An 18850-nucleotide genomic window follows, 5' to 3' on the forward strand; every position below is an offset into this window, starting at 1 on the left:
AAAAAAAACAAATGGTGACCTAGTAGTATCTTTTCTCATTTTCTTCCCCAGGTGAAGTGACTCATTCTTCCAGATTCATTGTACATGTCCCTTCCTCTGAGAAAACTTCCAGACTCCCTTAGATTGAACTGGTTACTTTTTCCCAGGCTCGTCCCATAGACCTCTGTCCTTAAGGCTGCAGGCCCACAGTGTGCTGCCTTCAAACTAGCCATTCACATGTCCCCTTCCCACACAGGGTAGCAAGAAACTAAGACAGCATCCATGTCCTATTTCATTTACGGTCTTAGTACCAAAATAAAAAAAAAAAGTGCTGAGAATATAGGAAGTACAATCTAAATGCCCACCAACCCAGGAATGGATTAACGAGCTGTGGTATATGTACACCATGGAATACTATTCAGCCATTAAAACAGATGGAGACTTTACATCTTTTGTATTAATCTGATGGAGGCGGAACACATTCTTCTTAGCAAAGCATCACAAGAATGGAGAAGTGAGAATCTAGGGTACTGAATTCGAATATTAAGGCAGTGGATGAGCTAATACAAGGGGTGGGTAAGGGAATGAGGGAGCAGAGAGAGGGGAGGCGGGAAGGGGATGGGGGTTATCTTGTAGGGCACACCTCTTAGGACAGGACACAATTATAAGAGGGACTTTACCAAATGCAATCAGTGTAACCTGATTCTTTGTACCCTCCATGAATCACAAACAATGAAAAAAAAGAACTGCTTTATCATACAGCAATCTCATTTCTGGGTATTTATCAAAAAGAATTGAAGTCAGGATCTGGAAGAGATATTTGCATTTCTGGGTTCATTGAAGCGTTGTTCATAATTATCAAGATATGGAAACAACCTGAATGCTCACTGACAGACACATAGGTGAAGAAAATGTAGTAAATATAGACAATGGAATGCTATTCAGTCTTTAAGAAGAAGGAAATTCTGCAATATGTAACAAGTTGGAAAAGCCTAAAGGAAATTATGCTCAGTGGAAAAAAAAAAAAAAAAAAACAATCACAGAAAGACAAATACTGCATGATTCTACTTACATGAAGTATCTAAAATACTCAAACTTAATAGAATTAAATAGTGCAGTGGTGGCTGTCAGGGGCTGGTGGAAGGAGAAAATGGGAAGTTACAAATTAACGGACATAGAGCTTCAGTCAAGCTAGGCAAATCAATACTGTACTTACAGTCAGTAATAATCTGTTATATACTTGACATTTTATTAAGAGGGTAGCTCTTACATTAACCATTTTTATCATAAAAAATTTTTAATTAATGGGCAGTGCTTGTGGCTCAGTGAGTAGGGTGCTGGCCCCATATACTGAGGGTAGCGGGTTCGAACCCAGCCAAACTGCAACAAAAAGTAGCCAACCATAGTGGTGGGCGCCTATACTCCTAGCTACTAGGGAGGCTGAGGCAAGAGAACTGCCTAAGCCCAAGAGCTGGAGGTTGCTGTGAGCTGTGGTGCTGCAGCACTCTTACTGAGGGTGACAAAGTGAGGCTTTGTCTCTAAAAAAAAAAAAAAAATTAATTAATTAAAAATAAGGCAAAAATAATCATAAGGGTCCCTATATGAAGCATTATGATAATTAGCCAAGCACTGTGTCAGGTGCAGCATTGGCCAAAAAATGGCCCCAAAAGATATATACAGCGTATGCTGGGGCCTGTAAATGCCGCCTGCTTTGGAGAATGGGTGTTTGAGGGCGTGAAAAAGTCAAGGATCTTGATTTGAGATATTCCAGGTCATCCAGCTGGGCCCTAAATCCAGTGAGAAGTGCCTTTGTAAGAGAAAGGCTCAGGGAGGTCTGAGGCAGACTAGGAGACCCACAGAGAAGATGCCCATGTGCAGGTGGAGGCCAAGGTCAGAGTGAAACTATCACAAACCAACAGGCTCCCTGAGCCACCAGAAGCTGAAGGAGTCAAGGCAAGATGTTTGCTAGAGATTTCAGATGGCGCGAGGCCTGCCCAATGCCTCGACTGTGGAACTCTGGTCTCCTGCAGTGTGGGAGGATACAGTGCTGTTGTTTTAAGCAGTCAAGGCTGTGGTAGTTTGTTATGACAGTCTTAGCAAACTAAGATAAGCACGGCATGGAAATCATCTCAGCTGATCTTCAAAGCAGTCCTTTTATTCCCATTTTACAAGAAGGACAATGAGAGTTAGCAAAGAATTGCTAGAAGTTCCAGTTCACACTCCTCTCTCAGAGGACCCCACCTTCCCCTCCAGGGGACTCTCACAGGTGACTCCCATAGCTCACTGGACACCTGAGCAGAGAGGGCCAAGCCGTAGGCTAGACTCAGCCAATCAGCCTCTCCCTCCCTCCATGCCTTTGTGTGTGTGGAGCAACCCACACTCAGACAACAGTGGACGCTGAACTGAAACAAGTCCACGGAGTCACTCCATCAGGACCAGATGCATCAGCTCCCTGGCAAGCAAAGCTCAAGGAACTTCAGTTTTGGAAGGCAGTGAGAAGCCCCAGAAAAGGAAAGAAGGAGAAAGAGAGCAGCCCCTGGAGAGACTCAGGAAAAAGGAGCCTACTCCAGCAGAAGCAGGTGAAAGACCCCGGGAGACAAGCCAGCTGGAGACCTCAGTGAAGAGTTTTCTCGTTCTCCAGAGGCAAGGCTCCACTCTGCCCTTCCTGGCAGGGCCTCTGCTCCCCCTGGGGAAAGACTGACATAAAGACACCTCTCCCTCCCCCAGTGGGGCACAGTCCCTCTTTTGAAAAGGAGGATTTAAGATATCTTGGTGCAAAATACCTTATTTTTCCTCATAAGACAAAAAAAAAAACACAAACAAACAAACAAAAGCACAGGCCATTCAGAGCCTTTCTTAATACAATTAGTGACATCTTTGTTATACTGTTGAACAAGTTTATCGTATTTGAACAAGTGAGAAAGAACCTGGTATAAATCTAAGAGTTGCACCAGCGCTCCTGAAATACTGTGAACTCCCTACTCGCAGGGCCAGAGAAAATGTTGGAAAGCATTTTTTTGATCTTAATCAAGTTCTCGAAGACTCCAGAGGACAAAAACCATAGAAAGTAGAGTGTACACTACTATTGCTCTTTGCCTTTATCAAAACGTCTTTTCCATATACCTCAAAGCAAACTCTATTGATCTAGTCCTATCTTTTCAGTCAACAATGCAAAACAGCATCTCATTTTGATCTGGGCCTCAGCAGACAAGTTTTAATTAGCTGGCCTTGCTCACAAAAGGCTGAAAGAATGCGTGTGATACCCATCTGAAACCTCCTTGCTAATACCTACCATTCTTTATTTTAAAAATGCATGATACGCCCCTCCGCCTCTATCTCCCCACCCCCACCTCCAAGAAGAGACAGGATATCCTTTTAGGACACATTCTACTGTGGCATCAGAAAGGGACTAGTTAGAGGATCTCCAAGGTGCTATTTTCCACCGGCAGAGTAATCTCTCAGTTTAAAAAAATAATAATAAAAATAGATGCAGGCTGGGCGGCATCTGTGGCTCAAAGGAGTAGGGCGCTGGCCCCATATGCCGGAGGTGGTGGGTTCAAACCCAGCCACGGCCAAAAACTGCAAAAAAAAAAAAAAATAGATGCAGGCCAACTAAAGACTTCTTGCTAATGGGTGGAAATCAAATTTTCCCAAATCAGCGCTTGGCAGGAGACTGTCCCAGGTGATGCATCTGTGATCGAGTTAGTCCAAGAAATAGAGAGTACCACGTCCCCCCTCAGAGCGTCTCACAGGACATAGCCCAGTGCAGACGCCACATCATGCGACGCCTTCTTCACAGCGTGGCCTGCAGAAAGTTGATTTCCCAGACATCAGTTTGTGAAACTCTGGTCCAAAGATTTCTTCAGATAGAAGCAAGGACCAGGGAACTAGGAGATGCCTCTCTACAGATGAATGATTTCTGCACGAGTCATTTCGGTGTGTGTGCTCAATCCAATGAAGTACGTATTTATACGGTATCCACTGGGCAAACATTTTTGTTTTGTCTTTTTACCCCCATGTAAGTAAATAAAAAACAGATTTTACATTTCCAATGGTTCCTAAAACAATGTTATTTAAGTCACATCAGAGCATGCTTGCTAACTATAATGGCCTCTGAACTGGGCCTGTGGCCCCTTCCCATTGGGCAATGATCATTCTAGACTGCAGATTTGATCACCTCTCTGCTTAAAGCCCATACATGACTCCTCTGTGGTTTTCCTGGCCTTATATGATGTGGCCCCTACTTATTGAGCTGCATCCAGTTCCCAACCTGGGGTCTGTGGATGGAATCCTGCAGACCTGTGAACTTGGATGGGGAAAAAAATTACATCTTATTTTTACTAACTTAACTGGAATTTAGTGTTTGCTGCAATTGTAAAAGTAGTCGACAGGTCACAGTCGTATTACTAGTACCTGGAACTCTTGTCACTGGTGGAAACTACAAGTGTAGTTGAACACCACATTACAGTCATTGCACTACGTCCAAGAATTGTTTTACACTTCAAACTTAAAATTGCAGTGATGTTTAGACCTAATGATGAAGCCCATATGTTCGCACATCACACGTCGTGTGTGTGTGTGTCCACACTCATGCTCTTCCACACATGCCCACTTTTGCACGCACACTCTCCCCCGCTTTACATTCCTTCACACAGGATGTTCCTTTTTCTTCAAACATTCTTCTTCCCACCCCAGCAGAATGCTCTCTGTCTAGTCCAACCACCACTATCTCTGGGAATTTTTCACAATATCAAAGTCTGGGGTAGGCCTTCTCCTATAAGAGCCCCAGCATCCTGTATACCCTCCCAAAGCACCTGCAACCCCACATTACCATCACTTACATGTCTCCCTGAGGACAAGGGCCAAGACTAGTCTGTTCACTGTCCCATCCTCATCACTCTGCACAGTGCCCAGCACATAGTAGCAGGTAATATGTTTGCCACCTCGCTGAACAGAGTGCACTGCTTTCCTTCGTGTAGCAAAGTTATTTTTGCAGCTATGTTCAAAAAAGCTCTCACCGTAGATGGACACCAACCTGAATTTCTGGTTTTCCATCAACATAGATAGTGCTGTTGTTGACCATTTCCACGATGGCAACTCCCAGATTGCACCGAATCCCAAAGGAAATGCAGAATCCCAGCCCACTCATGATGGCAATGATGTAACGCTTGGGGAGGCCGCAGCAGCGGCAGTCACAGAGTGGGGGGCTTGTCCTGGACGGCTGCACCGGCCTTCCTTCTTCATTCAGCTCGATGTTATCTTCTTCCTCATGGGTCCCATCAATTTTTCTTCATTGGAAAAAAGAAAAAGCCAGGATTAGGAAAAGAAGAAAGTGTACTAGGCAAAAAAGAAAAAAATATACCAATAAAAAAGAAAACACAAAGGAGAATGCCATTGGCTTATATTATTTAAAGCTATTATCATTATCATACTATTATTATTAAAGTAAGTTATAATGGCTGGAACTGCTGATATTCTGGATAGTGTATGGGACTTTAATAGGCATAAAATTATTGAAATCTCATGACAATCGTACAAAGTAGAAAGTGTTATCATGCCATTTTACAGACAAGGAAACTAAGTCGTTGGACAGCCTAGCCTAGAGCCTATGTTCAATACACTGTACTGAATTTCCTTCAGAAAGAGCATTGATAAATATGAAGGCACTAGATGATCTAATACAAGGGGGAGGGGAATGAGGAAGCAGTGAGAGGGAAGGAAGAAAGGGGAGGGGGGTCATGGTGTACGGCACACCTTTTGGGGGTGGGACACAGTTATAAGAGGGTCTTTACCTAACAAATGCAATCAGTGTAACCTAATTCTTTCAACCCTCGATGAATCCCAAACAATAAAAAAAAAGAAAAGAGCATTGATAGATTTCATCCACATCACATGATCTAATTATTACACTCGACCTTAACTTTAGCGTCCCTTGAAGCTTGCTAAAAAGATATGCAGGAGAAAATTGGTCCATTTGCAGATCCTTTTCTTTCCTCCTCTTTTTCTAAACCTTAATAAAACGCTAAGTATTGGTCGGGAGGCACAATTTCTATCACAACACATCCAGGCGATTGTGTATCTTTCATTCTTTAGGCAGTTCCGGGAGCGTGATCCTCTGGCACTAGAGTAATACTAACTCCTATAGATTTCAATTATAATACATCCTTGACAGTAAATTTACGCTCATCTTTAAAACACACACACAGAAATAACTGTGCAAACTGAAAGCTTTCTGCCCCTTATCAAAGGAGCTGTTTGCATCCTTTCACGGTTTGTAACCCTTCTGAGGATGCTGCCATGGCCCAACGAAAGTCCAAATCTTTGTAAAAACAAGGAAAGCACACATGTTTCAATATTAAATTCAATAATATTAAATGTTAAATTCAGTAATAAATAGCTAATACAATGGTTAACAGAAGAGTCGCATTGAAACGTGAACCCTTTGCCCACCGCTCCATCCAGAAGATAGCAGTGATCAATTCCTGTAACTCAAGCAAAATCCATTTTCAAGCTCCATGTGCATCAGATATTTATTGGGTGTCTACTGAGACATGTTCTCTGCCCTCCTCCAGCTCTCAGGCTGGTGGGGAAGAAAGGCCCAAGCCCGAGCAGCTATCATCACCGGTGATGCAGGTTTTGTTGTGATCACAGGGAAGAGTGATAGTAAACACAGGAAGGAGCTTTCAGTTTCAACTTGGGAGCTCAGCATGGAAACTCAGTAAACGTGCTGGGACTTTAAAGTAATCAGCAGAGAGCTGCGGCCATCTCCCACCACCACCTGCCTGCGCGTGACTGATTATTCTGCCTTCTCATCTGCCGTTGGCCATGCTCCTAACGGAGGCCAACCTTTCTCCTTGGACACTAGGTCTCGCCTCCTTTCATCTACTCCTGGAATTTCTCCAGAAACCCGCACCCCCCACACTTCATCAATTACTTTCTCTTCTCTGTTAGACCATTCCTATTGTCTACAAATATGCTTTTATTCTTCTCATTTAAAATTTAAAATAAAAATGCTTTCTTCAGCTATTCTATTTTTCATCTTCCTTGTTTAAGAAAAACTCTGAAATGACTGTAGTCAAGTCCTTTCCTCCCTTTCTCTCCTGGTCCAGGTATCCCCACCCTGCCCGCCAAAGCCACTCTTCTTAGGGTTCTCAGTGTCCTCCCCACAGCTCAGGCCAAGGGTCATTTAATCAACCTGTCAGCAGCATCGTCAACTGGTCGCCCTCTTCCCTGGCTACTATATTTTCTTCCAGGAAATCACACTCACTTGGTTCTTCCTAATTGTCTGGCCCCTGCTTTTGTGCCGTCTCTTCTGCTGATGCCTTATTTCCTGGACTCTGGAAATGTATAAACTCTGGAATGCCCAGACTCAGTTCTTGGGTCTCTTGCTTTCCATCTAAGCCCTTTAGGTGATCTGACCTGGTCTCCTGGTATGCCAGGTATATGCTGACAGATCCCAACGTCTATATCCAGAGTTATCTGACATCTCTTTGAGCACCTAATAGGCACCTCAAACTTAATGTGCCCAAACTGAATTCTCCTGGAAAAAAAAAATTAATTCTTTCCCATCCTAAAGAAGGACAATTTTGCAACTTTGATGCTCTGGAAAGATCCTGAAGCCATTCTAGATGCCTCATTTCTTCTCCAATCTATGTCCAATCCAGGAGCCATTATGGGCTTGAATTTGACTGTGAACTCTTCCACTGACTTAGCTGGTTGACTTTAACCTAATTACTTAACCTCTCTGGGCTTCAGTTTCTTCATTTGCAAGAATGGAATAATAGTTATAATAATAGTTTCTCCTTGTGGAGTCGTTCTTAAGATAACCATAAACGGGCCAGGCATGGTGGCTCACATCTATAATCCTAGCACTCTGGGAGGCCCAGGTGGGGAAATAGCTTGAGCTCAGGAGTCTGACACCAGTATGAGCAAGAGTGAGACCCTGTCTCTACTAAAAAAAGAAAAATTAGCTGGGTGTGGTGGCCAGCACCTGTAGTCCCAGCTACTCAGAAGGTTGAGGCAGGAGGATTGCTTGAATGCAGGAGTTTGAAGTTGCTGTGAGCAAGGCTGATGCCATGGCACTCTAGTGTGGGCAACAGAGTGAGACATTGTCTCAATTAAAAAAAAAAAAGATTGCCATTAAAGAATTATTATATTTAGGTCATTTGGAACCAGATTTGACACCTAATATAAACTCACTATATGCCAGCTATTTTTACTACACAAGTGCTGGCAATCATTTACTGGGTCTAATGGCTAGATGGGACATCGATCTCGTTAGCTCTGAGAGCCATTTGGATGATAGGACTTTTTAATCTGCTGTCTCCATGAATTTCTGGCAACAAAACATATATAATTTGAACAGCTTGGAAAACGGATGCTCTGATACTGACACATTATGATTCCTGTTAGCTAACGCAGGGATAATACGCAACAACCCCACTAATATTTATATAAAGCAAATTCCAGTTCTTGCCCTCGGCCTTTCCCTCTCTCCACAATTTTATATAATTATCTTACTCGATTATTAGCACAGCTCAGTGAGACATGAGAAACCCAATACTCCCATTTTGGCACAAAATGTAACTGTGGTTCAGAAAACAAGATCAGACTCGCAGCCAGTCCAGATCTTGCAGCCAGTGGACGGTAGAGGAAGCTGTGAAGCCCTGTGTCTTTGCTGCCAGGTCTCCTGGCCCCTTTCACGTGCATTTCCCAGTGTGCCTGGCTGTCCTCTGTTTCTGTGACCTTCCTGGTTCACTTTGTCATCTGTGTCTGTTACTGAGTAGCGCTTGCCCAGCCAGGAAGGCCATTAGAAGAGAGCGTTGGAGAACGGGCTCTGTCTCTCCTGTGTGCTGGCTCTCGGACTTTGGCCGACTTGACCACCTGAGGCCACAATATCCTTATACACGTCTGAGTCTGCTGAGGCTGCTATGGCCAAGCACCAAGACTGGGGGGCTTAAACATCAGAAATCTATTTCCCTACAATTCCAGGGCCCAAACCCCTGCTGTATCTTCACGTGCTCTTGTGCGTGTCTCTGCATCCACATTTTTGCTACTTAGAAGCGTATCAGTCAGATTGGGGCCACTCTAAGAGCATCACTGAACCTTAACTACCTCTATAAAGAGCCTATCCTCAAGGATAGTCATATTCTGAGATACTGAGAGTTCTACCTTCAACACATGGATTTGGGGGTTGAGGGGAAGACACAATTCAGCCCATACTGGTCCCATCTCTAAAATGGGCTCATCAGAATAGCCCCTTGGAGGGTTGTTTGGTGATTGACGTTGAGTGAGCAGTTTAGTGCAGTGCTGTATACATATAAGAGCGTTATATTTATGAGTGGTAAGTATTTTTACTATTATTAGTAGTAAAACCGTTATCAGTCTGAAGTTTAGCATCTCTCTCTATGAGCCCAGATGCTTTAGAGGAAAAGGGGCTGATCTTTCCAGCCGCTGTGCGGCTTTGAGAAGCTTGCCTGAAGACAGCTCCAGCTGCCACACTTTGAATCCACCACGGCCTTGGCCTGTGGACGGCACTTCTCCCAGGATACTTATACCAAAGACTGAGGACGGCACAGCTATGAGGCTGGTTCTTTCCTGCTATTGCAGGATGCCTCTGACAGGTGACGGGCCCCAGGACTCCCCACTGGCCTTGCCAGAACTTCTCTAGTACCCTAGAGTGGCCGGAGAGTCTTCCCACCTCACTCTTCTGCACTCCCACTCTCCTCCACAGGCCGTGGCCGCCTGAATGCTCCCCGGGCCTCCTCCAGCTCCTCCCCCATTCTCCCTCAATAAATCTCCAATATGTCTAACCCGTCTCGGGGTCTGCCTCTGACATAGGCACCTTCTCTGTGTACCTGGTGCCATCATTAGACATCCTAAGACTTTCCAGAGGGAGAACCCAACAGTACAGAGGGGGGGAGGAAAGGAGGTGAGAATGATCAAAGGGAAAATAGTCCAAAGGAAGGACGTGTGGGCTCCCCACAAAGCAAGACCCATGGCTGCCTTACCAGACGCCAGCTCCCCAGGTGGAGACAGGATATCGGGAGCTAAGAGAGTCCTGGGCGCTGGATCCTGGTTCTCATTGCCCAAAGTGGCAGCAGAGCCACCAATTCAAAGGACCCCAGGATCAGGAGCAAATGGAGCCACCTCCTGAGGTGCTGGAGTTTCCTTTGCACACCCGGGTATGGCAAAAGGGGAGCCCGAAAATTGACTGAAGTTTAATTTCCACCAGGCGAGGGCCTCAGAGTCAGATTTGTTTTGTCTTCAAGGCATTAAAATAATGGGCCATTTCCTGCAGAGCCCAGCTCAAATGGGTGGAAGACCACCTATGTCACCCCGTGTGATGGAACAGGCTTGGGGAGGTTAGATAACCCAAATCTGATCACCAGCTCTGCCACTTACACATTAGCTGTATGACTTTGGGCAAGTAACTTGGCCTTTCTGAGTCTCACATTACCTCATCTGTATGACAAACATAATATTTCTCTCACAGAGCTGTTAAGATTAAATGAGCCACACATTCTTAGTAAAGTATCACAAAAATGGAGAAGCAAAAATCCAATGTACTCAATTCTAATATGAAGCCAGTAGATGATCTAATACATGACCATACTGGAGAGAAACTCAATTCAATGCAAGTTGAGAGGAGGACGTAGGAGGGAAGGAGGGAGGGGGAGGGGTGTGCACCCACTTAATGGGCACAATGTACAGGTATATGTAAAGGTATATGTGGCACATCTCCTGGGGGTGGGACACAACTACACCAGGGACTCCTCCTAACAAATGCAAACATGGTAACCTAATTGTTTGCACCCTCACATTAATCTGAAATTAAAAAGTTTTTTAAAAAGATTAAATGAGCCTTGTACCAGAATGTTCATTGCAGCCCAATTCATAATTGCTACATCATGGAAAAAGCCCAAGTGCCCATCAATCCACGAGTAGATTAATATATTGTGGTATATGTACACCATGGAATATTATGCAGCCTTAAAGAAAGATGGAGACTTCACCTCTTTCATGGTTACACAGATGGAGCTGGAACATATTCTTCTCAGTAAAGTATCTCAGGAATGGAAGAAAAAGTATCCAATGTACTCAGCCCTACTATGAAACTAATTTATGGCTTTCATATGAAAGCTATAACCCAGTTATAACCCAAGAATATGGGGAAGAGGGGGAGGGGGGAGGATGGGCAGAGGGAGGGTGATTGGTGGGATTACACCTACGGGGCATCTTACAAGGGTACATGTGAAACTTAGTAAATGTAGAATATAAATGTCTTAACACAATAACTAAGAAAATGCCAGGAAGGCTATGTTAACCAGTGTGATGAAAATATCTCAAATGGTCTATAAAACCAGTGTACGGTGCCCCATGATCTCATTAATGTACACAGCTATGATTTAATAAAAAAAAAAAAAAAAAAGCTAGGTAGCCAGCCGGCGGTCAAGGGGTGCGGGGGGGTTCATGGTGCGGACGTCCCAGTGCAGCCACCCCACCCCCACACGCGCGGGGAGGTCCAAGCCTGGAATAGCAGCGCCCCACCCGGCACCGGCGGTGCCTCCCTGGGGAGCAGCAGAGGCAGAGTCACTATCATATGACAAAGGCTTTGCCACAGTTCATTGTCCTCCCTGTGTACTTTCCATTTGCCTTCCTGGGAGTGCTTTGCAAGTGGCTTATTCAAAAGGTTTTGCCAGGGTGGCCACTGTGTTGGTTGACAAGAACTGTGATCTGAACATCAGAGATGCTGAAGAGAGGACACCTCTGATAAAGTCCACAGGCACGAGAACTTAAAGAGCAAGAGGAAGTGAAAGGAAAATTAGGGCAAGGAAACAGATAAAAGAAATCATTCATGAGGAAGAATCAGCAGAAAACTCCAGGCAACATGAAGAACCAGTCCAGAACAACCCCGCCAAGGGACCATGAGGTAGCTACTGCAGAGGATTCCACCTATACAGAAATGTTAGGAATGACAGAAAGGGAATTTAGAATACACATGTTGAAAACAATGAAAGAAATGATGGAAACAATGAAGGAAACTGCTAATAAAGTGGAAAATAACCAAAAGGAAATTCAAAAACAAATCAAATAAGAGATGAACGATATGAAGAATATAAAAAGGATATAGCAGAGCTGAAGGAAATGAAACAGTCAATCAGGGAACTTAAAGACGCAATGGAAAGTATCAGCAACAGGTTAGACCATGCAGAAGAAAGAATTTCAGAGGTAGAAGACAAAGTTTTTCAGATAACTCAGATAGTAAAAGAGGCAGAAAAGAAGAGAGAGAAAGCAGAATGTTCACTGTCAGAATTATGGGACTTTATGAAGCGTTCCAACATACGAGTTATAGGAATTCCAGAAGGGGAGGAAGAATGCCCCAGAGGAATGGAAGCCATACTAGAGAATATTATAAAAGAAAATTTTCCAAATATCACCAAAGATTCTGACACACTGCTTTCAGAGGGCTATCGGACCCCAGGTCGCCTCAACTCTAACAGAGCTTCTCCAAGACACATTGTGATGAACCTGTCCAAAGTCAAGACAAAAGAAAAGATTCTGCAAGCTGCCAGGAGTAAGCGCCAGTTGACCTACAGGGGCAAATCCATCAGAGTGACCGCAGACTTCTCTAATGAAACTTTCCAAGCAAGAAGACAATGGTCATCTACCTTTAATCTACTTAAACAGAACAATTTCCAGCCCAGAATTCTGTACCCTGCTAAGCTAAGCTTCAAAATTGACAGAGAAATCAAATCATTTACGATATACAAACATTGAGGAAATTCGCCACAACAAGACGAGCTCTACAGGAAATACTTCAACCTGTTCTGCACACTGACCACCACAATGGATCAGCAGCAAAGTAAGAACTCAGAAATTAAAGGACAGAACCTAACCTCCACACTGTTGCAAAAGATAAAACTAAGCAATGGACTCTCACAAAATAAGACGAATAGAATACTACCACACTTATCGATTATCTCAATAAATGTTAATGGCTTGAATTCCCCACTGAAGAGACATAGATTGGTTGACTGGATTAAAAAACACAAGCCATCCATTTGCTGTCTGCAAGAAACACACCTGGCTACAAAAGACAAATTAAAGCTCCGAGTCAAGGGTTGGAAGACAATTTTTCAGGCAAATGGCATTCAGAAGAAAAGAGGAGTTGCAATCTTATTTTCAGATACATGTGGATTTAAAGCAACTAAAGTCAAAAAAGACAAAGATGGTCACTTTATATTGGTCAAGGGAAAAATACAACAAGAAGACATTTCAATTCTAAATATCTATGCACCCAATTTAAATGCTCCCAGATTCTTGAAACAGACCTTACTCAGTCTGAGCAATATGATATCTGATAATACCATAATAACAGGGGACCTTAACAGTCCTCTTACAAAGCTGGACAGATCCTCTAAACAGAAATTAAACAAGGATATAAGAGATTTAAATGAGACCCTAGAACAACTATGCTTGATAGACGCATATAGAACACTCCATCCCAAAGATAAAGAATATACATTCTTCTCATCACCCCATGGAACATTCTCCAAAATTGATCATATCCTGGGACACAAAACAAATATCAACAGAATCAAAAGAATTGAAATTTTACCTTGTATCTTCTCAGACCATAAGGCACTAAAGGTGGAACTCAACTCTAACAAAAATGCTCGACCCCACCCAAAGGCATGGAAATTAAACAATCTTCTGTTGAATAACAGATGGGTGCAGGAAGAAATAAAACAGGAAATCATTAACTTCCTTGAGCATAACAACAATGAAGACACAAGCTACCAAAACCTGTGGGATACTGCAAAAGCAGTTTTGAGAGGAAAATTCATCACTTTAGATGCCTACATTCGAAAAACAGAAAGAGAGCACATCAACAATCTCACAAGAGATCTTACGGAATTGGAAAAAGAAGAACAATCTAAGCCTAAACTCAGTAGAAGAAAAGAAATATCCAAAATCAAATCAGAGATCAATGAAATTGAAAACAAAAGAATCATTCAGAAAATTAATGAAACAAGGAGTTGGTTTTTTGAAAAAATAAATAAAATAGATAAACCATTGGCCAGACTAACGAGGAATAGAAAAGCAAAATCTCTAGTAACCTCAATCAGAAATGATAAAGGGGAAATAACAACTGATCCCACAGAGATACAAGAGATCATCTCTGAATACTACCAGAAACTCTATGCCCAGAAATTTGACAATGTGAAAGAAATGGATCAATATTTGGAATCACACCCTCTCCCTAGACTCAGCCAGGAAGAAATAGAGCTCCTGAACAGACCAATTTCAAGCACTGAGATCAAAGAAACAATAAAAAATCTTCCAACCAAAAAATGCCCTGGTCCAGATGGCTTCACTCCAGAACTCTATCAAACCTTCAAGGAAGAGCTTATTCCTGTACTGCAGAAATTATTCCAAAAAATTGAGGAAGAAGGAATCTTCCCCAACACATTCTATGAAGCAAACATCACCCTGATACCAAAACCAGGAAAAGACCCAAACAAAAAGGAGAATTTCAGACCAATCTCACTCATGAATATAGACGCAAAAATTCTCAACAAAATCCTAGCCAATAGATTACAGCTTATCATCAAAAAAGTCATTCATCATGATCAAGTAGGCTTCATCCCAGGGATGCAAGGCTGGTTTAACATATGCAAGTCTATAAACGTTATCCACCATATTAACAGAGGCAAAAATAAAGATCACATGATCCTCTCAATAGATGCACAAAAAGCATTTGATAAAATCCAGCATCCTTTTCTAATTAGAACACTGAAGAGTATAGGCATAGGTGGCACATTTCTAAAACTGATTAAAGATATCTATGACAAACCCACAGCCAATATTTTACTGAATGGAGTAAAACTGAAAGCTTTTCCTCTTAGAACTGGAACCAGACAAGGTTGTTCTCTGTCACCTTTACTATTCAACGTAGTGCTGGAAGTTCTAGCCAATACAATTAGGCAAGACAAGGAAATAAAGGGAATCCAAATGGGAGCAGAGGAGGTCAAACTCTCCCTCTTTGCTGACGACATGATCTTATACTTAGAGAACCCCAAAGACTCAACCACAAGACTCTTAGAAGTCATCAAAAAATACAGTAATGTTTCCGGATATAAAATCAATGTCCACAAGTCAGTAGCCTTTGTGTACACCAATAACAGTCAAGATGAGAAGCTAATTAAGGACACAACTCCCTTCACCATAGTTTCAAAGAAAATGAAATACCTAGGAGTATACCTAACGAAGGAGGTGAAGGACCTCTATAAAGAAAACTATGAAATCCTCAGAAAGGAAACAGCAGAGGATATTAACAAATGGAAGAACATACCATGCTCATGGATGGGAAGAATCAACATTGTTAAAATGTCTATACTTCCCAAAGCAATCTACCTATTCAATGCCATTCCTATCAAAATACCAACATCGTACTTTCAAGATTTGGAAAAAATGATTCTGCATTTTGTATGGAACTGGAAAAAAACCCGTATAGCTAAGGCAGTTCTCTGTAACAAAAATAAAGCTGGGGGCATCAGCATACCAGATTTTAGTCTGTACTACAAAGCCATAGTGGTCAAGACAGCATGGTACTGGCACAAAAACAGAGACATAGACACTTGGAATCGAATTGAAAATGAAGAAACGAAACTAACATTTTACAACCACCTAATCTTTGATAAACCAAACAAGAACATACCTTGGGGGAAAGACTCCCTATTCAATAAATGGTGTTGGGAGAACTGGATGTCTACATGTAAAAGACTGAAACTGGACCCACACCTTTCCCCACTCACAAAAATTGATTCAAGATGGATAAAGGACTTAAATTTAAGGCACGAAACAATAAAAATCCTCAAAGAAAGCATAGGAAAAACACTGGAAGATATTGGCCTGGGGAAAGACTTCATGAAGAAGACTGCCATGGCAATTGCAACAACAACAAAAATAAACAAATGGGACTTCATTAAACTGAAAAGCTTCTGTACGGCTAAGGAGACAATAACCAAAGCAAAGAGACAACCTACACAATGGGAAAGGATATTTGCATATTTTCAATCAGACAAAAGCTTGATAACTAGGATCTATAGAGAACTCAAATTAATCCACATGAAAAAAGCCAACAATCCCATATATCAATGGGCAAGAGACATGAATAGAACTTTCTCTAAAGATGACAGACGAATGGCTAACAAACACATGAAAAAATGTTCATCATCTCTATATATTAGAGAAATGCAAATCAAAACAACCCTGAGATATCATCTAACCCCAGTGAGAATGGCCCACATCACAAAATCTCAAAGCTGCAGATGCTGGCGTGGATGTGGAGAGAAGGGAACACTTTTACACTGCTGGTGGGACTGCAAACTAGTACAACCTTTCTGGAAGGAAGTATGGAGAAACCTCAAAGCACTCAAGCTAGACCTCCCATTTGATCCTGCAATCCCATTACTGGGCATCTACCCAGAAGGAAAGAAATCCTTTATCATAAGGACACTTGTACTAGACTGTTTATTGCAGCTCAATTTACAATCGCCAAAATGTGGAAACAGCCTAAATGCCCACCAACCCAGGAATGGATTAACAAGCTGTGGTCTATGTATACCATGGAATACTATTCAGCCATTAAAAAAAATGGAGACTTTACATCCTTCGTATTAACCTGGATGGACGTGGAAGACATTATTCTTAGTAAAGCATCATAAGAATGGAGAAGCATGAATCCTATGTACTCAATTTTGATATGAGGACAATTAATGACAATTATGGTTATGGGGGGGAAACAGAAAGAGGGAAGGAGGGAGGGGGGTGGGGCCTTGGTGTGTGTCACACTTTATGGGGGCAAGATATGATTGCAAGAGGGACTTTACCTAACAATTGCCATCAGTGTAACCTGGCTTATTGTACCCTCAATGAATCCCCAACAATAAAAAAATAAATAAATAAAATTATAAGATGAATGAATTCCCAAAAAAAAAAGCTAAAAAACAATTCAATGAGCTGACACCACAAAGAGTAAAATATTATAATACCACCAATAAATAGGTTGACATTGGCCAAAATGTTAGGGTCTACGCCATCCCTGGTACATTTTGCACATCCCCCATTAGAGCATTTGTCACGCTGAGTTAATCGTGTTTTTGCTGGCACTGGCAGGAGGTGAGTAAATAGTTGCTGATTTGTTTATCTGAATAAAGAAGGTCTCCCTGATCCTGAAACGATTTCCTACTTTCCTTACCCTCGGTGCTCAGCGTAGACAAAATGGATCCAATGAATACCTGTTCAGTTGAATGAAGTTGGTGGACCAGATATCATATAGAAGGGGTTAAGGATCTATTCATGCCTGCCAAGAAACAAGTTTTATACAAAGGGGAAGGGAGGGGAAAGTCACTTAAGAATAAGGGAGGAAAAAAAACAAAAAGAACTCCTTTCTCAAAAGTTGAAGGACTTTAATTATCTGTATAGCTATTTGTCCCATTTGGTTTCCTTTCCCCGTTACCCTGCAGTTCGTCTTTCAGACCAAAGAATCTCCATTCTTTTGCCATTGTTGTTTCTCCAAATACAGATCCTTGCAGTGGAGGGCTGCTGGTCCTTTGCACACCAGGGAAATACATAGGCACCATTCACCAACGATCGTCCAGTAAACGTCTGAGCCCCAGAGGTCTGATTGCTTAAAATATGCTAACCAGCCTTTCCTAGGCACTTACAGAACTATTTACTTGCAATTCCAAAGTTTCCATTAATTTCAGAGAAGGCTCTGCTTTGTTTTCTAGATAATGAGGTCATATTGGAAGCACAGAGTGAGCTGAACTCGCAAATTATTTTATGTGTTTTTAAAATCCATTCACTTGCTTACTTACGGTAGGTAAATATTTCTTTTTCTTTTTTCTTTTTTTTTTTTGCGATCATGGGGCACCATACACTGGTAGGTAAATATTTCTTATGAGCTGAAATGTGTCCACCAAAATTCACTTGCTGAAGGCTTAACCCGCAATACCTCAGTATGGGACCATATTGGGAGATAAGGTATTTAAAGAGGTGACTTAGGTTAAATGGGGTCCCCAGGGGCGGGCCTCAATCTAATCTGACTGGTGTGGTGTCTTTATAAGAGGAAATTTGGACACACGGGAATGCATGTGTGCAGAGGAAAAGCTGCATGAGAACATAGTGAGAAGGCAATTATCTGCAAAGGACAGAGGCCTCGGGAGATATCAAACCTAATGACCCCTTGATCTTGGCCTTCCAGCCTCTAAACTGTGAGAAAATAAATTCCTGTTGTTTAAACCACACAGTACATGGAATATTGTTATGGTGGCGCTGGAAAGCTAATGTAGTAGTAGTCAAATCTGCCTTCTGAAAGGGTCCCATTTCCCTCAGACTGCTGGTACACAATCATGGATTTGGTATTCTAATTGGAAAAAGGGACAGAGATTGAAGGACTGAGGACCTCCCACCTTCTAGGCACTCTGTGAGGTGTTTGTTTTTAAATATATATTATCTTCTTTAATCCTCAAAACATTCTTAAAAAGGATTTATTTTCATCTTGCAGTTTGGGAGACCAAGACTCAGAATAATTAAAAAAAAAAAAATCTTGCCCAAGGATGACCCCACTGCAGCTGAAGTGAGCATACCACCCAGACTGGACAGTAGCCTGCTGCTACCGGCCTGCCACAGAAGCTAATCGTGACTCACCTTACAAACCACATGAGAATTACCTACACAGACATTGTGGAAGGTTCTGGAGAAGCAATACCTAAGAAAGGTTAAGAGAAGACTTTCTGGGCCAGGCATGGTTGCTCACGCCTAGAATCCTCTGGGAAGCTAAGACAGGTGGATCACTTGA

General features: G+C 42.3%; 1 protein-coding gene across 1 annotated transcript in view; it reads right to left on the reverse strand.

The window, feature by feature from the left end:
- Positions 1–18850, reverse strand: part of SLC17A8 (solute carrier family 17 member 8) — a 56977-nt gene that overhangs the window by 28526 nt on the left and 9601 nt on the right. The window contains exon 2 of the mRNA XM_053584256.1: positions 5015–5267. Coding sequence (XP_053440231.1) covers positions 5015–5267 — 253 coding nt within the window. The remainder of the gene's footprint in view (positions 1–5014; positions 5268–18850) is intronic.

Source organism: Nycticebus coucang, chromosome 3 (assembly GCF_027406575.1).
Source record: "Nycticebus coucang isolate mNycCou1 chromosome 3, mNycCou1.pri, whole genome shotgun sequence".
NCBI classification, from domain to species: domain Eukaryota; kingdom Metazoa; phylum Chordata; class Mammalia; order Primates; family Lorisidae; genus Nycticebus; species Nycticebus coucang.